Source organism: Camelus bactrianus, chromosome 1, assembly GCF_048773025.1.
Source record: "Camelus bactrianus isolate YW-2024 breed Bactrian camel chromosome 1, ASM4877302v1, whole genome shotgun sequence".
Lineage (NCBI taxonomy): Eukaryota > Metazoa > Chordata > Mammalia > Artiodactyla > Camelidae > Camelus > Camelus bactrianus.
In genome coordinates, this window is record NC_133539.1 from 69,770,172 (window position 1) to 69,793,610 (window position 23,439).

At 46.2% G+C, this 23,439-nt stretch overlaps 1 protein-coding gene across 8 annotated transcripts in view; it reads left to right on the forward strand.

Annotated features, from left to right (window-relative positions):
• Positions 1-13,201, forward strand: part of DGKG (diacylglycerol kinase gamma) — a 201,404-nt gene extending 188,203 nt beyond the window's left edge. For 5 of the 8 annotated variants that reach the window (XM_045519747.2, XM_010959201.3, XM_010959198.3 and 2 more), the window contains one exon: positions 57-7,857. In XM_045519747.2, coding sequence (XP_045375703.2) covers positions 57-155 — 99 coding nt within the window. In that variant the 3' untranslated portion in view covers positions 156-7,857. Of the gene's footprint in view, positions 1-56; positions 7,858-7,882 lie in introns of those variants that run through there. The other 3 variants (XR_012507847.1, XR_012507846.1, XR_006726462.2) reach the window with 3 other exon arrangements.
• The last annotated feature ends 10,238 nt before the right edge of the window (positions 13,202-23,439 follow it).

Below are 23,439 nucleotides of genomic sequence, written 5' to 3' on the forward strand. Positions count from 1 at the left end.
TCATAGGCTTTTGGGGTTGGCAGGCCACTAATTCATCTCTGCTTCTTTGCTTTTAGATTAAAATCACTCACAAGAACCAAGCACCTATGATGATGGGGCCTCCCCAGAAGAGCAGCTTCTTTTCGCTGAGGAAGAAGAGCCGTTCAAAAGACTAGACCAGGTGCCCAACGCCAGTGCAGCCAAGAGAGAAAGCAAGAAACTGAAACACACACACACACACACATCACACCACACCGCCACACTCTCAAACCAGTGGAAGTAAAGCCACCCTCTAGGAAGAAAGCTTCACCCTGACATCCGTTCTCTTACAACAGTGGACACCCCCCAACAAAGGCAGTGCCGGCAGGACGTGTTGAAAGGACTTAGGGCCCACCGGATGTGGTTGGCTCATGCAGCACCCTCCACGTTCCCTGAAGGCCTTGAGAGGGACTTCCTGAGACCGCAGGAGAAATCCCCCTCTCTTTCCACTAGGCCCACAGGTTTCCTCACAAGGAGCAGGCTGCAGGTTTCCTGCCTTTGGTGAGATCGGATGTGGCCAAGGGAAAGCGCTCGCATTCAGAGAGCTTGCACAAAGGTCCCTCTGTGCGGAGACAAGACAGCCTCCGCCTCTCAGAGCACAACCCTTGGCAGGGCTCAGCCCGCGCACACCGACTGCTCTGTCGGTCGGTTGTCCTTCGTTCTTCGAGCGACAGTCAGCTTCTCCTGGAACTTGCTGAGGAGGCAGAAAGTCTGAGGAAAGCTGCGTTTCCTTTCTCGGCCGTGTGCGCGGTCGGTGGGCACTGCTTCTTTTCCCGGAGCCTGCTGGTGGCTGTGTGTTTGTTTAGAGCCGGCTTCCAGAGCCCTGGAGCTGCCTGCACAGCGCACCTTAGATGTGGTATTTATTTTCTTAGTTCTGTGAACACCTGGGAGGGAAAGCGGAGAAACTGGAATTTATTTTTCAAATTGGTGTCATAATATTGTGTAAAAAGGGAAGAAAAAAAAAAAACACCCCCAGCTTCTTTCTTTTTCAAGCCAACGCGTGTTTCCTGTTTGAGTTCCAAGCCCTGGAGGCAGACTATTCCTGAAGGCAAAGATGGGAGGGAAGGGCCTTTTGCCGAGGAGACCAGGAGACAGACCATCAGGCGGTTCCCTCCTGCCTCTTTGCACCTACCGCTCCCAGATTAAGACCTCAAGGCCCTTCTGATGGTCCTATGTGTGTGTACATATATATAGTATATATATTTATATGTATAGATATTTATTTACTGGTGGGTTTTTCCTGATTGCAAAAAAAAAAAAGTATAAGAACAGAAAATGAGAAACAAAAAGAAGGTTCTTCCCCCCCCACTTCTTCCATTTCATTGTCAATTTCCTGTGGTGATCATGAGATTTAAGGGAAATTAAAGTAGCTCCTTATCATAAATAGACTGAGAATTTCTATTCTGGATCCTCAAAACAACCATGAAAGATATGCCAGGCAGGATTTACTCTCCCATTTGTCAGATAAGGAAACTGAGTCTCAGAAAAGTTGAACTTGTCCGTGGTATCCTGGCTAACGTGGCTTGGGAATAGGTGCCACTGAGAAGAGATTTAATAGAGAAAAGCACCCACATATCTTGGAATAGAGTCATTTCTGGTCACTGAGAAGTGATTCCATTGGGATCCAGGTTGCCAGGGAAGAATGAATGTGCAACCCACGTGTGGCCGGAACAAGCCCACACGAGAAAGTGAGGGCCACTCGATGCTTCCCAGAGACTCTCTCTAGCCTGAACTGATGAGAATTTGGTCCGGGGTTGAAGGCACTAGAAGATCATCAAATTAAACTCTCCACATGTCACCTCATCATGGTCATCAGTCTCTTGATCTGGAAACACCCCTGGCGACAGGGATGACCTCAGTGGAGAGTCACGAGGAGGGCAGAGGCACCTCCTGCCGGGTGCTGCCAGCCAGCATGACATTTCAGTTCGGTGGGCTCCATTTATCTGGCGCCAGCATGACCTCCTTCCCTGAGGGCACGTCTGTGGAGAGCTTTGTTGGCGCGTTTGCTTCCTTCAGCCTCCATCCCCTCTGAGATTTCTCAAGAGGAAAGCTGGGCCCACTCAACACCACTCCACTGAGCTCCCTCTGTCTCCTTTCACTGGGTCAGGAACTTCGGACAAGAAAGGGAAAATTAAGATTGCATGTACAAATTGATTCTAACTCTGAAGGAAGCAGTCCACTAGGACCAGTCTAGGACAGAGATCTAGAATCATCCTGCTCTACCTAACAGTGCAGAACACTGGGCAAAGGGAAAATAGGCGGCCTGAAGCATGTCCTGAATGATGAGCTCCTTGGTGATGGGACCAACAAGCCCCAGAATGAACAACAGGTACCATCTTGGAAGCCACTTGATTCTGAAATGAAGGCAGGTTCAGTGCAAGGGTCACTGATTCTAAAACATTTACAGAAGTTTTTGCGTGTGTTCCAGCCCCAATGTCCCAACGTTGAGGCTGTTGAGACACAGCACTGTCAACAGGTGAAACTGATGCTCGAAGATCACATGTCAGAGACTGGCCCCTGCCTGCTCCACTCTAGTGCATAGGACTTGCAGTGTTGCTTGAGAGACAAGTCCCACGTCCTCCGTAGAGCCACAGAGTACAGCAAACATCGGTGGAATTGCACTTTCAGTGTTGTAACCTCAGTAAGTCTAGTGTTGTTTAATCTGACTTTGCAACTCATCCCTTAACTACTGTGACTGTGGTTTCAGTTCCCATAGAATACCTCATCACAGTGGTCCTCCCAGCAGCCCCTGAGGTTGACAGAAAAGGTGGTTATTGACCTCATCTAAATAATGAGGGAAAACGAGGCTTAATAAGACCTAGTGCCGTCTCAAAGTTAGGCAGTCAGGGGAGAATCCTCCCTTATTCCTCGTCCTGTTCTGATTCTGACCATGTCACAGACATGTTTTCACCTGCCCCCACACGTCTGCCCCACTGGCAATAAAAAGAATGAAACAGAAACAGGAAATCTTCGATAGAGTATGTTGTCCCTGGACTAATGGCTAGGAGCTGCATCTCACTATGACTTGGTCTTCGTGGGTTTCCTCCAGCAAGTTGAGAATGGAGATAGACTTAGTAGGATGATTACATTTCAGGTCAGAGACCAGCTCCTCTCAAGAGAGTTCTTTCCACAGATGGAAAAGATATGTTAAAATTGCCAAATAAATTAGGGAATACTTGGCAGAATCTGGAAGAGCCTCCAGACTGGCGTTACATAACATGCATATACATTATACATATGCACATTATATAAGGTGACATAGTATTTAATGTGCTGTATATATTATGTAAATTACATATTTGTGAGTAATCATGATAAATATAGAGACCCACTAATCACTTTTTTACACATACCCAGTGACAGATTAGGAAGTTACTTTGCCAGAGAGTCTTAAAACTTACTCTCTCCTGCTGCTTTGATTCCAACTCCTGCCAAAAATAATTGCATCAAGTTTTCCCATCTCTAGCCCCCTCTCTCTCCTCTTGGCCAGAACCCTCAGTTACCTCCTGTCCTGGCTAGGTTGTACCTTCCGTGGAACACTACTGTGACTGGGCTTCATAAAAATAGAATCTGGGGATGGGAAGGATCTAGACCCCCAGATTCCGTGTCACCAGCCTATGCCTCAGTACCCCCAGGCAGGTGGCTGCCTAATACTAAGATTAAAGGGAGCGATCAGAGGGGAGAGGGAGAGACGAGGAGTCCACCAGCCCCCCGAGGAAGGAAACTTCACAGTGGCCCTTGGCCACGAGCTCCAGGATCCTGATAATCAATCAGGAAGTTATTTCAAAAATCAAGTCTGAGTTTCCATAGCATATCCAAAGCCGTAATTTCCTAAAATGTGTTTCACGCTGTACTGGTGTCCATAAAATGCTCCATGAACGAAGAGTTCTGTGGTCAAGTGCTAGGTTCCCTTCTAGGAGGTACATAGAGAGGTTTAGTGCTAAGAACTCAGGGTAAAGAACTAGAGAGGCTTTATTTGTCTGTCAACAGCCATTGCCTGGAAACAGTGCCTTAAGCCCACCATTCCTTCTTTTTGTTCTCTGTGGAGATGGGAACGTGCAGGTAACTGCCCTCTGCAGTAATATTGCAAATAGTACTTTTCTAGGACAAGGAGTCTCTATTCTGAACACACTCTTTCTAGTTTCTTCTATGTGATTGCATAACTACTTTTATTATTTCCCTCTACATGTCTTCAAGCAAGAATCAAGAATCTGGCCTCATTGTTCCCTGAGTGGAGGAGGGATTGGGGGAAAAATAAGGGGAAAACATGACAGCTGCCAGGGGTCAGACTTCATCTGTATAGCTCCAGAGGAGAGGACTGGGTCTAAAGAACACAGCTGGGGAAAGGGTCAATGTTTATTCAGTGCAATGACTGCTCTTGGAGCTAGCTGGCCTAACCTGGAAAGAGCTGCCTTGTGGGGGAGTGGAGAGCCACCTGCACTTATAGGAAAAGCCTTGACCTGGTTGGGGAGGAACAAACAGTGATTGACCCACCTTGTTTAAAAGCTGTTGAAACTGTTTTTGTAAGCATCAATGTTCAATCAATAGGTCTATTACCTCCTTTTGAGCAGCACACAAGTGTCCCTTGTTTTCTGAAAGAATGAAGAATGACTCCCAGAGAGATTTCTGGATCAGTGGGTACTGACCAGCTAGACTGCACCTACACATAGTGGGATCAACCAGAATCCTATGCGCCCTCAAGGGCAGCTAGTGGTGGCGGTGGTCTTTCCTCGGGAGCTCTGAGAGTTAAAGGAATGAGTTACAGTGTGTGAAGACCAAAAGAGATTTTGCACTTCTGTTGGGGTTCATGTTAGCAGTTTGGAACTCTTCTCCTGGCCACAAATACCAGATCTGCATCCGACTTGGAATAAGCAGCAAGGAAAACGAAACTCTCCCACATCGCAGATATCAATCCAGTTTTGCATAAAACAAGTGAACAGAATTGTATAGAATTTCACACGGAGCCATCTTTTGTAGCTCACCTTAATGTTCCACCATACTGGAGCACATCTGTTAACTTTCTGCTGTAGAGAGAAAACAGGAAAGGGAATTCCCACTTCGGGCTGACTGGGTGCAAGGCAGTGTGTCAAGGCCTTTTTGTGTGCTATCCCATTTAATCCTCCGAACAGCCTAGGATGTGGGCATTGTGCGTATTTCACAGATAAAGGAGTTAGTGCATAGAAAGGTAAAGTCCAAGGTCAAAGAGATAGCAAGTGGTAGAGCAAGGACTAGACGTGGGTCTGTCTTACATCAACATTTGTGCTTTTTCTACTATATTTTAGTGCTTTTAACATTCTTATCTATTTCCAACTCTACTATTATCCTAGGTGAGATTACACAGCAATGACAAATTGATGTCCCATCTGGTCAACCTCTATAGAGCCATCTAATCATGTTCCTACTGAAGAACTTCCAGTGCTTGCTCGCATTTCAACTCAACAGCCTCCATGCGCAGCTAGAAAACCGAACCTCCTCCCTGCAGACAAACTGGCAGCCATCCCTGAATCCTCAATGTTTCAAATTCTGGCTGAATGGGAGTCGTGTCCCAAGGCCTGCCTAAGAGATTTTCTATTCAACTGTGTGAGTGGGAGAGCAGCAAGCAGCCTTCTCAGACTTAAATGGTCAGCAGTGCCTGGCCTGCATGGGGAAGGCGGGCTCGGGTTGTGGAAGGGAGCCTCCAGTAAGAAGGCTCTGCATGTGATCCTCATTAGTGATGGGCGTGGGCTGGGCCATCTGTGTTCCACAGGAGAACAGAATGTCAGGCTGCCTTTCAGATGCCAAGAGATGCTATCTAATGGCGAGATCCAGAGAGCTCAAAAAGCAAAGAGGCATCTTTCCTCCTGGGCATATCTGTAGGAAGCCAGGGACACAGAAAACCAAGGGGTTTTGGAAATTAGCTGCTTAACTTGCAGGGCATTTCACCCTTGCTACCAGTGCATTCTTCATGTCCATGGTGTAAGATGGCAAGCAGAGCTCGGCAGCCTCATCTGCTAACTAACTAAACTCCCTCAGATGGACCCCAAGCTGAACCTCTGTTGGCCTGAAATCTGTAGATGCAATGGCAGGTGCATTACAGCAAGGCACCAGAGTTTGCAGTTAAGCCTCTGGGTCTCCCAGGGGTCAGGAAACACTAGAGGTAGAAGAGATCATCTAATTGGATGCTGGATGCAGATTCTAGAGGATAATCAGAAAACTTGGAGAACTAGTCTAAATGGGTCAAATTAGAAAATGCAATTTGGAAGCAAAGAGGATAACATCTACCCCAGTATCCAGCATGTAGTAGGTAATGAGTAAATACTGTTAAATGAATGAATAGCTGAAGTGGGTATCTTTCCTTCCACCCTGGAATGGGTAAGGCAAGGGGAGGGTGGTTGGTAGAGGGGATGAAAGCTTTTTAACTAACAACTCAGGAACTTGAAACCACAGGATGTAGAGGGAGCTCATGGGGGCCTTTAGCTACTCAGACATCTGTTGAGTGATGGATACAGCTAAATATGGATCATCAAAGGGCTCTCTAGGTCACATGGAGGGCAGCTTCATGATTCAGAAAATATGAAATTCAACTCGGACAGAAAGATAGAAATATTTGCTATCTACTTCTTGGAGATCAGGTCAGAACTGACCCAAAAAAAAAAAAAAAAAAGCACAGACACGGAATCACAACACAGTAAGAAATCAGCATAATAAGATATAGACTCATGAGATGAAAAGAGAGAGAGAATGGATTTTTAGCAGGTTTATTTGGGCAAGGGAGATGAGCTTGAACACTACAGTCCACAAATGGGAGAAAGGACAGAGAAATCCTTTTCTTAAAAAAGCTTAAAGTTGAGTTAATGGAAAAATGGAAATGTCCTGGCATTGATGAAATGGTAGTTAAATAAAACCTACCATTTACTGTCCAGTCCAAAGCCTTTTGCTTTTATGACCACTTTCAAACTTCACAAGAACCTTATGACGTCAGTGCTGTATGGCTCCCCATTTGATAAATGAGGAAACCAAGAAATGGAGCAGATCTTGTAGGGGAAGATCCAGGTTCAGATCCATTGGGATCTGCCTTCAGAGCCCATGTTGGTGACTGCAGGGCCCTCGCCGAGGCATCTGAGCTGCCAGCATGATGACAAGGATTTACTCCACCCAAACTGACCCCCTGTGCATGAGTACTTCCTTCTCAAACTCGAAATCCAAGTCCCCTCCCTTTTCAACAGAGCTGGAGTGGAAAACAGCATTCCTTTGGGCGCAGAGGACCACTTCTTGAGAAGAGCACCTCCGGGCAGCAGCAAGTCCATATACGCCTTGCCCACCTCCCTTCTTAGGCCCTCTCTCCCACACATGGTGGGGCCATCTCCTAAGACACCACTCAGAGGACAGAGCCAACAGGAACACCTGGCGAAGAACTCAGCCAGATCAAAGTATTCACAGAATATTAAAGATCATATTAAAAGATACACAGAGACCGTATCAAAGATCAGGAGCAAGTAAAGTGAGGTCAGGCAAACATCAGAATTTTGTAACTGATATCTAAAGGTGGGATGGAGATTTGAAGTGTCCTTTTAAAAATGTATTGAATGAGTCATAATTTGGAGTAAAAAGACTGCTTCTAGAATAATGCAAAAAAACTTTTTCCCTTCCAGAAAAAAAAAATCCTTTTAAAAATGGAATCTTCACAAGAATTACAAGTGAGGGATAATGAAAATGGTGATTTCTTTTTATGTTAGATAATACAAAAAAAATTTATAAATGTCACAATGTAAGTGGCAATCCAGAAAAAGATTCCCTCAAGTCTGCATTTGCTGTTGAGGAACTAAATGACAGTACTTATAAAGTAATTGATAAACTGTTTTTTTTGTCCTTTTTTTGGGTAAAGAAAACTGATACCAATTGGTTACCAGAAGATCGCATGACCTTCAAGAAAAGAAAAATTTTCCTGGTGACTATTCCCTCTCTCCCCAACATTCTTGAGGTAAAAAGATTGAAAACTAGATCTTTCAGAGAACCATGCATGCATGGAAGGTGTTAATGATAGAGGATGTCACTGAATTACTCTTTGGGGTTTGCTATCATCACACCCTGCTTCTACCAGGTGTTAAGGTAATGATCATAAACTTCAGAGGATTAAGCAATTCTCACTCCCATCCCCTCCCTGCCAGCCTCCTGATGTTCCCCACCCCCAGTTAAATATAATTCCTGGAATTAGAACATCTGGGAGTAAGCTCTTTCTATTAGGACAATTTTCAAACATACGGAAAAGTAAAGCCACAAGTAGAACGAGAGCCCCTGTGCCCATCACTGAGAATCAGGAGTTGCTATCACTTTGCCTTATTGGTTCCATATTTTTTTCCCACTGGAATACTTTAAATTGTAGATGTCATCTCACATTAAAATACTACACATCCGTCATTATGGGGGATCCTTTCATAAGTGTATAGTGTGTGTATCATCCACATTGCTGGAGGAAGATGTCAGGGTGTTGTACATATGAGCTCAGTCATTTCCCAACTGACTGAATCCAGTTGTCACAAATAGTTAATCAGGACATTGCTCTATCACTGATAGGAGAAAGTTTTGGGTGGAACCCAAGGAAGATCTTAACTGTATTCAAAATGTTCCTGATTGATCTGGAAAGAGGAAGGTAAACAGCACATTAACTAAATTCTCAAAAGACACTAAATTGGAAAGTGTCATAAGCAGTAATGATGCCAGAGAGAAAATGCAGAGCGCTTGAAGGAGTTAGAGCTTTACCTGAATGGTGTGTGTTCTTATTTTTGAAATAAAAATTGTTTAAAGCATTAGGAGTTGGAGAAAGACTTGGCACAGGATTGGTTGTGATAGGAAAACCATTAAAACATCGTACTTGCAGGTTCACTTAATCATACACAGAACGGTTCTAGTGACTGCTCCCACCACATGAAGAGTAGGAAGCCAGACTAGGGGAGAGGGTCAGCTGCTGAGGTGTACAGACTGGTCCTCCCCTCCCCAGGGCAACTGAACTGGAGGTGTGTCAACCCCCGAGAGAACGTCTGGGAGGCCTGGTTGTGAAGCGTTGGCTCACTTAGCAGGTGAGCCATCATTTTCCATAGTCAAAATGTAAGGAGAGCAGGGAGCTTCCCAAAGGCTCTGCGCTTAGCTGCTGGGGTCAGGGCGGGCGACTGCAGATGTTCTGGACAAGATGGCGGGCAAGGTGGTTGCTCAGCTTGCTCTCAGAGTGACTCTGCCAAACCCAAGAGAAGCAGGGAAAATGAGCGACAGCAGATTCCAGAATATTCAGCCCAGCTTAGTCAATAAATGAAATGTGTACTATTCAAGGACAGCCTAGGTGGTGGCACCAACTGGAAAGCAAGGCCTAATTCCCAGCCTGTGTGGCTGGTGACCTAACTGAGCACCCATCTGGCTTCCCACACATCAGGAGGAAAAGTGTTATCCATACCCCCAGTGCACATCTGCAGACCTCTGGCTCATTCATCACCCTGCCACCCTGTCCCCCAATACCATGGGGCTCATAAGACCAAGCACCACCTTCTCCTTTCCTGACACTGCTGCCCTGAGGAATGGGAGTCTGTGTTGACTAAGACAGGAATGAAGATTGTTTTCATCATCCTGAGGGCGGGAACATGGTTCCCTCCCAGAGCATCCCCTCTTTGGAAGACCACCGTCTCTTCTGAGCTCCCTCCTCCAGCCCAACCCCTGGCCCTGAAGCCCAGGATCAGCTGATGAGCATGAACACACATGAGCTCTCCCGGGCTTGGAGAAGAGCTCTGGGCAGGATGGCGGGCCATGTCTGCATGCCCATGCTGCCTCGTCCAGGCAATGTGGCTTTCCTTTTCTCTGTCTTCTTGAAACGAGAGGCCTGTCTGTACTGCTGTCCGTGAGCCGTTTGGAGCAGGGAGAAGGAAGCACAATGTCCCCTCCCATATCCCACGGAGCAAAATTGGCACAGTTCCCAGAGGGGGACATAAGGGTTCCGAAGACAGAGCTCACTGGCAGATGTTGAACCCTCTTCCCAGCGGTGCTGCCCTCCCCTCGGCTCTCTTCCATGATGAGCCCGTACTGCTTGGGATCAGGACCAAGGAGTACTGAGAGAAACAGCATCCCAGGCAGAAGGCTTCCTGACGACTCAGAGGACTCCAGCTCAGATGTCCCATGTGAGATGGTGGTGAGCAGGGTCTAGGGCAGAGGGAGAGATGAAATAGGAAGTCCCATCTTCCCTGAAAGGGGACAAGAAAGGGCAGGGGCGTTTATGGAAATCTGCTGGATATTCTCAAAGGCAGGTCGTCTGCAGGAAACTGATCCTGCCTGCACTGGACGTGAGAGGAACACTCGTCCTTTCCCAGATTCCATTTTCTTGAAGGAGGAGAGAAACTCTGGGGGACTGAATTCTGGAAACTCAGGAGTGAGGAGACAGAGAAAGCAAGGGAAGGCCAGGGGCCCAGCCTCCAAACCCAGCAGAAGTTTTACATGGCTCCCAAGAGGAGTAGGGACAATTTCAGGTCAGAGTTTGGTTCTTCTGCTGCCCTTGAGGAAAAGAAAGGGTCGGGAAGGACCCACAAGGCCCTTTGCAGAAATCGGCTCCATGTTGCTGCCTCAGTTACTCCAGGCCTGGGCAGCTGGAGCAGCGCTAGAGGAGACTGGGGTCTCAACCTGTCTCCTTCTGAGGCCACTGCCCAGGGCACGTCCTCCCCACGCAGCATCAGCTGGGGTCAAGTACCTTCCTCCCTCTGCTCAGCGCCACACTGCTTCTCTCGTGGGCCAACTCCACTTCCTACCCTGACACCTGTTAGCAGCAGGGACTTGGGCAAGTCATATTATATCTCAGGTTTTCCACCTGTAAAATGGGAGTGGCGCAGATGAATAATGCATTTATTCATGTATTCATCCATAAATATTTCATGATTAAACAATGTCTACTTGCTAAGCAAGTACCTCTTAACATGTTTCAGTGCAGTTCCCTGACTTTCTCCCATCACATTCTGCTCTTCTCAACCTCCACCCACCCCACTCCCCAAAGGGCCTGCTGCTTCTACTTTTTCTCGTTTCTTTTATCCTCCTGATGTTTCTCTTCATTCCCTGCCCACCATGATTCTATTTTTAGAGTGTTTCTACATAAAATCAGAGGATCAGGTGGATCTTAAGGGGTATCTGCCCACTTTGTTATCTCCAGGCAAGTCTGTGCTTAGAAGACCCAGGAGAGATCAGAGGACACAGTCCAGGGCTCAGTTTCAGGATGCACTCCAGTGTCTCGCAACTTCTCCCATCAGGAAATTGCTCTCAACATCTCATTTAAACCTCAGTCAATACGGGGTTCCTTTTTCTCTTTACCTTTGGAGTCACATCTCAGGCGTAAAGCACCTTTGTGGGTATAGAACTGTTGGGAAGTTTAACCCAGAATGACATTACTTCAACATCCCAGACCGTGAAAACAACAGAATCAGAAACAAAGAAGAGGTTAGAGGCCACGGCAGTTAGAAGAGTTTGGCTTCTATAAAATCAACAAAAATAGAACAAATAAGCAACATCCCACAAGTATGACCCTTCTGGAGTCACAATTCCTGATAGATTATCTGAATTAATATGAAAAGCCCATTGAACAGGGACTTCTGGAATCATAGGCCCTTTTGTTGGAACGGCCTCTCTTTAGATGCCATTGAGTCCAACTTTCACATTGAGTTGGTTGCCGTATAGCATGACGTCTGCTCTGTTGAGGGTAGTTAAGTAATGGTTGGTGGTTATTCAGCATTGGTTCCTATGTCACCATACACAGAATTCCTCTCCAAAGCCATTTTCCCAGGCCCTTGGGTCAGGAGCAAGCCTGGACAGGGCCTAATGCCCCAGAATGTGTCCCTTTTGATCTATGCAAACCTGCCAAGGTAGCTTACAGTCCTGATAGGGGCAGTGCCATCTAATGGGCAGGTCCCATTAAGGAGGCAGATTGCAAAACCTGCAGCATCTTGTTTCTTTCTTCTCCAGATTGCAAGAGACCCAACTGAAGAGAAAGGGATCCAACAGCAAGTCACTGACCCGGCTTGCCTCTCCCACAGAACGGCAAGGAGTCACCTTGCGTGCCTCTCTGTACCGTCATCTTTGATGCTCGGTAGATATTTCAGGGAAAGGCTTATTGTTAGCAAGCAATCCTAATTCCAAGAAGCCACCTGTTAAGGAGATGCTGATGGATGCTTTTCTCTCTCTGCAGAAAGCAAGTAAGACCCTTCTGTCTTGGAAAAGTCTGGCAAATGTTCTATAGAGGCTGCTGAGGAAGGGCACCCTTCCATGTCCTGTAATGGTAGGAAGGATGAAACCCTGCCTGGCCACAAGAGCAGCACGGGGAGTGGGCTGCAGTCCCGTCTCAGCCTCATGGCTTTGGACACATCCTTTAGTCTTCCCGCAACTCTTTCTCCATCTGTCACACAAGGGGGATCTGAAGACCTTCCCACTTCAACCATCTTGCCTCTGCCTGGGGTAAACCCTGCAGTTCTTGCTCTCCTGGGTCTCCCATCAGACCCAAGACCCCCTAGGCCTGCTGACCCCAGAGGGCCACTCCCAGCCTCTCCACCGAGGATCTGCCTTCCCTCCCTTTTGAAGATTGATCATGCTCAGAAGTCAGCTGATTTGGGGAGGGGGGGCAACATGAAAAAAACGCTGCAAGAAAACTCTTTGATAAGCCTCAACCCACACACACACACACACACACACACACACACACACACACACACAAAATCTGACACACATACTCAATCCTTGAGGTGTAAACATTTTCTCTTCTGTGTATCAAATTTATTTTACCCTTTCTAATTGCCAGTGTGTTAGGAGAGAATTCAGTCCCACAGTGGAAAAGAATTGCTTCCTCTTAGGGAACTTAGCCAAACCTCAGTGTTTGGGGATGACCCTGGGCACAGGTTGAATGAGACTAAAGGTTCTAACACATCTCAGCTGTGGTCCCTAACGCAGAATCTACCAGCCGAGACGAGGCAGCAACTAGCGAGACAGTGCCAGGGTTCAGATCCTTCCCTCCTGGCTTGTCCACCTCCGCTGCCTCCCCCACCCATAGACCTGTTGTTCTGTAACAGTGGGTGTCTGCTCCAGCCTGCCCGCCCTGAGTGCCGTGGACTTGTTCTATAACGTACTGTGTGTGTGTATGTCTGACTCTGTGGTTTACTGCAAATAAAAAGGACAGCAGATGTCTGGCCTCTGACCTCCTGTTTTTGTTTGTTTGTTTGTTTGTTTTTTATGCCATTGCTTGAGAAATCAGGATCGTCTGGCCAGCCAAGAGCACTGGAGATGTGCACGTTTCTCTAGACTATTCTGTGGCCTCTCCACAGTTGCGCACTGCTGGGGAAGGAAGGAGCCACTGATACACCAGGACCAAGAAGACTGGAAATGCTCTGTTTTCACTTCGCTGATATTGAAGGAGGGAGAGAGGAAGCCCAAAATCCTATTACATAAGCACTTGCTGAACATTTTATCTACCTAATCTCATTGACCTCTGAAGAGTCCCCTGTGAAGTGGTTAGCATTTTATAGATGAGGAAACAGAGGTTCAGAAATAGTAATGAACTTGCTCAACAAGTAGCACAATAAGTAACTTAGTTCTGTCTCTCTCGTATCCCCAGATTCATGTTCTCTCCTCTAAACTAATGTTTCTCCTAATATGGCCTGTGGACTGCTTACATCAGAAACACCAGATTCCTGGACCCCACTCAAATTCTCCTGAATCATAACCTCTGAGATCTGATATTCTGTAACCTGGGACTGTTGATCCTTGTGCCCACGAAAGCTTGAGAACCACTGAGCCACACCTGCTGGAGGGCAGGACCACTCTAGGAGGAGCCTGTAGAAGAGCAGCCTTAGACAGAAGAGACCTAGAGAGGAAGCCTGGCTGCAATGCAAGGGCAAAGGGGAAGCGAGATAGTAGACTGCACATCAGGGTTGGCTGGCCCCTCACCCCAGAATTTAGACCCCAAGATCAGGTCCCTCAGCCCATCTCCAGGTGAAAGCTGTCCTGAGCCAAAGGTTCAAGATTACATCTGGGTGGAGCTGGGCAAGGACACACGGGCTCAACACAGCAGCTCCAGGTGGGGCAGCCGTCTGGGAAGAGGGGTCGTGGATGCTTGGCAACTGCCTACAGGCTCCTGCTGCCTTCTCAGCCCCCACCCCCCAACCCCCGCCCAGCCTGGCCACTCCCCAAGTGTGAAGCCCCACTGCTGTTTGCTCTCCAGGCTCTTCCTGCCACAACTAACCAGCAAGGTTCCAAAAGCCCCGAAACTCACGCCCAGAACCCTCAGTCTCTGTGACCCTGCTGCCTCAGGGAACCTACCCAAAATGTTACTCACTCCTCCCCACTCCCTCCCCCTTCCACCTGGACTTGACGAGTTCTATTTTGTGCCTCTAAGTCTAGGTGGTGTTTTCTGAAATGATGGCTGGGATGTTTGAGGTGGGGCACTGTGAGACAGATGCATAATTGCTACTCGGGGGCAGAACTAAATACTGGAAATAGCTGGGCTGCCCACTCAGCTGGGGAGACTCAGCGCTCACCTTCCTCCTGGCTGAAACACTAACTATGCATGAAAAATATTTTCCTCAAGAAAATGGCTTTTCTACAGTCAAGAATTCAAGAAAACCCCCTCTTGTACAGAATTTGATATTTCCAAATCAGCAAAACACAAATTACGAACCTAGAAGTCTCATCTATGATAGAGAACTCTTGTAGTGAGAATTTTGAGTCTCTGTAGCTAACAAAACAATTAGGTAAACAAGGAAAATGCTGGTCCATTCAAGAACAAAGGCCTTTTAGCAGTTGTGTTTGCATTTTAAACAATGGCGAAGAATAAGCCATTTGCTATAACAGTTACAAGATTTTCTAACACAAGAGACCCTGTTCCTGCTCCTTCCCCCACAAAACAGGTTATTGTGTGTCCTTAAAAGTTACAAACCTGCCTTTGTTTTTAAATATTCTTACTCCTACTTTCAATTAAACCAGACTTTCAATTGTTACAGGAATATTTCTGAATCTAAAACCCTAAAGCTATTCACTGGGAGAACAAGAAGTCAAAGGCAGCAAAAAGCAACAATGGAAGCAGCTAAGAAAGCTGAGAGAGATAAGGAGAGGGTTGTGGTCTCAGAATTGGAGGGCTCCCAGAGAGCACTCAGCCTAACCTCTAGCCGGAGCGAATCTCTGCAGGGCGGCACCTGTCCGGTGCACCGCCGCCTCTGCTTGAAGACTTCCGCACATGAGCAGCCCACTACCTTCCCAGGAAGCCCATTTAGGAGCAGTTTTCTGAGCCTTGGATGGCAAATCTTGCACCCAAGTCTGCCTACCATTCACTCCCATCACTGGGCCCTGACTTGGTCTCTGGTAACACAAAATAAATCTCCCCTGCAGAGCAGCTTTTAGATATTTGGAAATGGCCACCTCGTCCTAAGTTTTTTTTTTCCCCCTCCAGACTAAACATCCTCTAAATCCTTAAATCATCCGTTGTATGTCTTGAGTCTCAGACCCTAAGCTATTCTTGCAACTTTCTCTGGAACAACAACAGTTTGCCAAGGTCTCTCTTAAACTGCGATTCCCGGAGCTGAACACAGCACAGAAACAGGCGTACAAGTGCAGAGCCACATCCCTCGCTCTGGAGACCAGTGGGCTTTCTCTGGCACCTGCAGCACCTTGCTAAGTCACCTGTTCTCACAGCTGATGTCTCCCAGCCTCTAATGAATGCTAATAATTACCGTTGGTATGGTGCTTCACAGATCACAAAGTCCTTTCAGAAACATGTCTCCTTTACTCCACATAACCCTGAGGGGTTGATTAAAGATGAGGAAACAAAGGTTTTCCCAAAGCCACATGGCCAGGCTCAAGCTGTGAGGCTGTGAGTCCCCATCCATGCTCCTCTAAACACAACCTTGTTGTCTTTTCACTTGAACCTCTGTTAAGACCAAGAAAGTCTCCCTGGCTTCATCTGTTAGTGTCTATTCAAAAATCTCTTTTTTTTTTTTTTCTGTTCCATTTTGTCTTGTTAATTTCTTCCCATCCTTTAACCTATCTAGATCTTTTGACTCCCATTTCTGCTGCCCCTAACATTAAAGGGAAGACACCGACAGGTCAGAGAGAGAGGGCAGCAGAAAAGGATGAAGTGCCAAGCAGGCGGAACCTGGGGAAGGGAGGAGCTGGGAGGGAGCATCTCAGAGAAGGATGGGCAGTGTGGAGTGGCAGATGCATGTTGATGACGCGGGTTGGGAGGATGGGTTCCATGCCCCATCCACCTTGGCTGGCTCTGTTACCCTAGGCAAGCCACCTAGCCTCTCAGAGCCTCACTTTCTGATGAGCGGACATCACAGTGAGACTAGTCAATTCCCAAGACCTCTCCCAGGTTTATCAAGGTAACAGGTAGAAAAGACCTTATTGTTAATCCAGTGGTTCCTCTTCTCTTTCAATCCAATGAGGATATTGAACATCAGACTCAAAATATTTCATATGGTTTTCTTCTGCTAAAATAAAGGAAAGCAAAGATGGCTAGGGGTCATGACAATAAGCAACATTTATTTCATCTGATTGCCAGCCCTGGGTTTTTTGGGTTGAAGGGAGAGAAGGATTACAAAAGCTACCTCTCAAGAAGTAGGACCTGAAGACTAAGGCATTCTCAAAGGGGCTGAACAAGAGGCTCTCCAGCTGTCACCTGTACCCTCTTTACAGCAGAGGACCGAGGGTCCCACAGTGAACAACCCTTCCCACAGTGGCCACTTAGATGATGTGCGAGGGGAATGAGGCTCCTGTTTGTTAAGCATCTCTTGTGTGCCTTCCTGGGGAGGTCATGTGATAAATGTCCTTGGATCATTGCACTAAGAAATATCATCCCATGTTTTCATTCTTTCAGAGTAGAGACATTCAATGAAAATATAATATCATCCCATGTTTTCATTCTTTCAGAGTAGAGACATTCAATGAAAATATAATGTTAGCCACATATATAAGGTTAAATTTCCTAGTAGCCGCAGAAAGAGTAAAAAGGAATGGGTGAAATAAACTTTAAACAAATATTTAACTCAGCATATCCCAAAATATTATCATTTCAACCTGTACTCAATATAAAAATGGAGTTACTTAACATTATTTTTTATACTAAGTCTTCAAAATCCAGTATTTATTTTATATTGGCACCACTAGCCTGGGGTCAGTGGCTGCCATATTGGACAGAGAAGCTCCCACAGCATCTGGTACTTTCCCATCATAGCACTTCTCAAACTGCATCCTAATTGCCTGTTTCGTGATCTGCATTATCCATCAGGCTGGAGCTCTGGGAGGCCAGGGACTGTAGAGTTAACTGATACAGTCCCTACTCAGTGCTTGACATGAATGTAATAGACTCTTGGTGAGTATTTGCCAAGGAAGCAAGGAAAGGAGGAAGACAAGCTCACATACCTAGTCAGCACAGAGAAGAGCTTGGATTTGAACCTATGTCTGTCCAACAGGAAAATGCACCATCACCTCACTATATCATGCTGCCACCTAAACTTCAGGGAGCATTATGTAAAGAGCATGGTCCTTAATGCCAAATAGACTTGGATTCAACTTCAGCTAGGAGACTAGTGACAGGGAACTCATTGCAGAAGTTATTAGAGTGATTTTGTGCTAGTTACCTTACCTCTCTTAGCCCTAATTTCCTCATCTGTAAAATGGGAAAAATATTTACCACTCAGGGAACTATGACGATGACGTGGATCTTGCAAACATTAGGCTTTCTATAAATGTTAGTTTCTTTGCCTTGTCTAATTAGATGGAAATAAAATATTCTTATCTGGCTATGTTTTAATCATGCAGCAGCTTTGACCCTATCTAGAGAGGGGAAAGTAATGAAAAGCAAACCAAAATTTGAGAAATGGAGCCAACTCCTACCATCTGCCTCCTTGTTTGTTCTTTAAAAAGCTCCACAAAGTGCAGGTCTAGCCCGGGCATCCCATGAATTGTGAGGAGGCTAGAGAGCCCTTTGCTTTGCTGGCAGGTCCTCTGACTGCCTCAGGCATTCTAGCATTTAAACCCCCTCTGCCCCAGGCCCAGTGGAATCCACCTTTGCTATCCTGAGAGCTCTGGAGGCTGGAAACTATAAGGACTACACCTGGTCCAGCAGCCGAGTGTGTGTGTGAGAGAGTGGGGGGGGGGGCCCGGGGGGAAGGGGTGGGCAGTGAATGCTCAGAGATTCAGTCCTGAGGCCCAACTTCTAGCTGGGGCTTGAACCTCAGGGAAGGAAAAGGCTCCTTTACCCCAAGATCCTTGCAGAAGCGTAGGAGGAGGCTGTAAAACTGCCATCGTCTTGATCAGAAAATGTCTATCAAAATTCAACACTCACTCCCAGCTTATTTCCTACCACCCACCCTCCCCGTGACTGCCCGTGCCCGTGCCCCTCAGAGTTTTCTCATTTCCGTGGCTTTGCTGGCTCAGCTCCTCTGCCTGTGGGGCCCTCCTCCTACCCAGTCACCACCAGCCCTACTCCTCCCCGCCTGCACTTGCCAGCCGGCCTTCCATCTCTCAGTCCTACCAGCGCCCTGGCCAATACACACACACCATCACCATATACATGTACCCCACCATTCTGTCTACCCATCCTCCCCTGCCTAAATTCTTCCCTACCTACATACACATACTCCCCCACACATATACACACCACCCCCACCAGCACATACACATAAGCCCCAGCAGAGGCACACACACAGCACGACTGACTGCACCACACAACTTCCGCTCGTCCCCTGCTTTACACACACCCGACACACACACAGTCTAATTACCCACCACGGCACTTTTGATCTCCCGAGTTCTAGAGACTTATCTTTTTCACCGCGATTAGAGTCATTCATATACAAACACCTCTTATCTCTCCTACTTGACTATGAGCTCTTGAGGACAGACTGTTTCTGTTATTTCTGTAACCTGCACAGTGCTTGGTTCATAGTTGGGGCTCAATGATTCTTTCTGAATGAATCAATGAACCAGTCAATATGGTCTATGTGGCTTAAGTGAGCCAGTAGGGGAGAACCAACCACGTCGGTCCTGGGGGCTGAGGGTGCTGTCTTTGGTGGCTGGTCTTGTCTGATCCTGTCCCGTTGCCTCGGTTTCATTCCAAGGGAAATATTTGCTGTGCACAAATAAAACGTGAATATGTTCTAATCTGTTGCAAAGATACACAGAGCCTTCAGCCTGATGCTTAGCTCTCTGAGGGCACTTCAAAGAACTGTGAAAATAAAATGTCCGGGGTGGGAATAAGGAAAGCGTAACTCTTTCCTACCCAGAGAGAAGAGCAGGTGAAGCCGGGATGACATGCTCCCCCTTGAACATTTCTAAATAAAACCTCCTGGGGGGCCTGGCAGCATCCCAGACATGACAAGTGATCTCAAGATTTTCCTTCCTATGGTTCTACAGACACAGAAGTGCCAAGCCTGTGATCTGAAAACACACCGACACACTCACACTGGAAAATTTTCCTTGATGTCCGTGGTCTTCCAACGGAGAAATCTATCTCCCAGAAATGAGTGGGAGTTGAACCAAAGTTTGTGCAGCTCCCTGGCCCACAGAAGCTAGCCCTCTGCCCACCCAAGCATCACATGCTCTGTATCTGTGTGCCTACATTTTAGCAAACGTGCAGCATGGCTGGAGAAGTCAGAAAGATAAAAATTCCTAGTGGCAGAGAATTAGGAAGAGATCTTTGTATTTTGTTTGTTTCTTACTAAGGAATTCTTAGAAGTTCAGAACCTTCCATAATAAGCTGTCATCGGATACAGTTGTTTCCGAATACGGCCTCAGGTTTGATTGCAGGGTTTTCAAGCGTCTGACCAAGGAATGCAATGTTTCAGCGTTCTCAGCCCAGTCCTGTCCCTGTTACAGGCAGGGGGCAGGGGCAGAGGAGGGAGGGGAAGCACAGTGTTGAACTATCAGTTATGGAAACCCAGTGTGAGCAAATTAAACCATTCATTAAATGGCCAAAGAGAGATCACTTAAGATCCCTGCAGTGGATTCTGAAAATATAACCCGGGACTCCCCCTTCATTTCCATGTTGTATGAGAATGAGTCTTCTGGGTTGGGCTGGCCTGAGGACAGATACATCTATTTACAATTCTGGATCAAGCACAAGCCTCAGCCACTCCTCAGGGCACAAACTTAGCTGCCATTTCCTCACTCTTACATGTTCAAATCCTCTCAACCAACCGCAGGTGAGACATGATGGTGTCCTGATTCACCTCACTTTGTAAATGGGGAATTTGAGGCTCAGAGAGGCCAAGCAACTTGCCTGAGATAGCCCAGCTAGAGTCAGAATTCTGACTTGCTGACCCCAAAGCTCCTTCCCAGGGGATTGCTTCCCCATGGGGGCCAGCCTACTCAGAAGCCAACGTCTGCTTATTCCTACCAGTTGTTATTCAAAGCAACCACTATTCTCTCCTCATTAGATCCTCTGTCTTTTAACACATGTACTTTAAAAGCCACACAATACGAACCCAATCAATTCAAAAGACTTTTTGAAAACCTGTTTCCTTTGAAAAGTATTTGTCTTTTAGATTCCCCCATTACAAAGTGGAATTGCCAAGACCTCTCTGATATGTTTACAACACCCCTGTGCTGAGTCTTACTGCCTCTCCCAGAAGCCAGATGGACACCTCTGGTGCAGCCCTCCCTTGGCCTGACAGCTGTCATTGTCAATGGGAAGGGGGCCTTTGATCCTCATCTGAAATACACAACAAAGTCTGGCCAGATCGCCAAGAGTCATACCTATACTTGCGCGCGCACAGACACACACACACACACACACACACACACACACAGATGTTTATTGTAGTGTTGTTTTTAACCTCAAAAAATTGGGAACAGTCTAATATCAAACAGCAGGGAAACAATTAAGTAAATGATGCTATAGCCATAAGAAGGTATATTAGACAAACCTTAAAAATGGAATTTATGAAGAATGTTTAATGCCCTGAGGGGCATGCCTATGATATAATGCTAGGCAAAATGCAAAGTTATATATTTAAAAATATATCTCCATTATGCAAAACAAAACAAAAAAGACAGGGAAGAAATATGTTTAAATGTTAACAGCATTCATTTCTAGGATTATGGGTGCTTGTTCATTTATTTTGAATTGTTTTTTTGTATTTTCCTAATTGTATATAATGATTTTATCATTTGAAATGCTTTTAAAACTTTTCAAAGATAAGATTCCCAGTTTGGGTGAATCAAGAAGACTGATTTTAAAAATAATGAAAACAATTTTGGGGAAACTGCAAAAAATCAAGATTATTAAATATCTCAAAATTCTCTGATTAGAATTAGGCCATAAATTTAAAACTAAGTATCATGATAGATATGCATGCCTGCCAGTTGAAAAGAACAATTTCTACTTCGGATCCTACTCCGTTACAAGTAATAATGTACCAAGTCTTTTAAAATAACAAATGTAACAGCGTGCAGGATTCTGTTACTTGTCAGCCGTGGACCTGGGTGGAAAACAAGCTTAAATTGACCTCTACCATTCATGGTCAGGCTTGATGAAGGGCTTCTGGAAGAACTCCCTGGTGTGGGGGGAAGGGAGGCGGCGGGGACCAGCAAATGTGAACCTCCTTCCCAGCCTGGAGTGAGCTGAGTCACTTACTGAAGGAATTTAGACCTCTGTTCCCCCTCCTCTTGGCCAGCTAGCAGAGGCAGAAAGCAGCAGCAGGATGATACGCTGGGTTGATTCCAATCATTCTGAGGCACTCCCCGCCAGTCGCCCATAGATAGTCTTCCCCAGGCTTCCTGTGGACTCAGTCCTGTTTATTTGCACTTTGGAATAATCCTGCCCAGGACAAGAAGGCAACTAATAAATGCTTTTTCTGATCCCCCCCACATCTTCTCATCTGGAATCTGCACTATTTTTCTCCCACCTCTCTGCTCTGATGTACTTCAAGCCACCCTTGTAACAAATTAAATTTGTCTTCCCCCAAATTTCCCTCTCCACTTCTCCCTCCCCTACTCCAGAACTCACCTTGGCTCCCTCTTGCTCAAGGGCTCAGATCCAGATTCCTCAGCTCTCCAACGTCCAGTCCCTACCTAAGTCCCTCCAAACTTACCTTCCTCTGCCCTACAGCTTTCCCAATTCCCCCACGCTCCCTACCCCTCAGCATCCAGCCCAGCCCTCCCTTCTGGCAGGCTACACTTCAGTTGCCCTCAGAAGTCCCATCCAATGGAAAGAAATGTTCCTTTTCTACAATAGAATAATGGAGTCTTGTCCAAATTATGCTCAAAGATACAATTTTTCCAATGTTAAGTTTTCTCCCATCAACTTTTGTTAAACCTTTGGCACCAGCAGCTCTATCTAGTGAGAGCCCACAGATGGCAAAGCGAAAAAACAAGTCCCTGGTGAAAATTCATGGAAAAGCCTCAGGAACAGCCCATCACGTGTCTTCAACAGCTTGTTTATTTCACAGACATGTGCTCATGATTGTGGTTTTATGCACAGGTAAAACAAATTCCCATTTTCTACTAATAAAATTGTTATCGGTTCATGTAATAGAATTATATACCACATGCTTTTGTGATAGTTTAAAAAAAAAAACAACAACTCTGTATTCTGCTAAGAAAATTATGATTGCTGTGAGCCAGGACACCTGGGTGACTTTACAAACTACTGCTTCAGACACATTACACCCCTATTCCCCCAACACACCTCACACTCATGCACAGTTGTGTCTTTATCATGCTGTTCCACCTATGATCTCTGAACCTCCCTCCATTCTGTAAGATCCCATTCAAACAGCACATCCTTTGTGAAGACTTTCTGCCCTTGGTTCTGAGATCCAACAGAACTCCTATAGTTGCTTCAGAAATCAATGAAGAAGAAACACTAGACATCAGAGAAAAGTAGTTAGGAAGAAAACCCTAAGCTAAATCTACAATGAAGGAAATATTACATTGAGAAGCAAAATGTTGGGAACTCCTTAATTTACCAGGGTCGAGGGGAATACTGAAAGAGTCGGCAGTGCTCATGAAAGGTTAACACCTATTGCCTGAATTCACACGGACAAGCAGAGAGAGAGAAGATGTATTACACTTTTACTCTATGCCAGACATTCTGCTAGGTGCTTTTTGAATATTGTATTTATTCTTCTTTGGAAATCTTAAGGTCTGCATTATTATCTCTATTCTACAAATGAGAAGAGTAAGGCTCAGAGAGATTGAATTTGCTCAAATTCACCCACTTAGCCAGTGGAAGAGCCATGAGGGAAACCCAGGTCCACAGCCAACACGTACCAGGCCCTGGACATTGCCACATACGCTCTCACTGAACAGTCCAACAACTCTGTGAAGCAGGAGTTATGAGTCCCATTTTTCGGACAGGAGACTGATGTGCACACAACTGAAATAGCTTGCCCATAGTCACATGGTTAGTAGTGACAGAGGTGAGCTAGGAAATCGGGC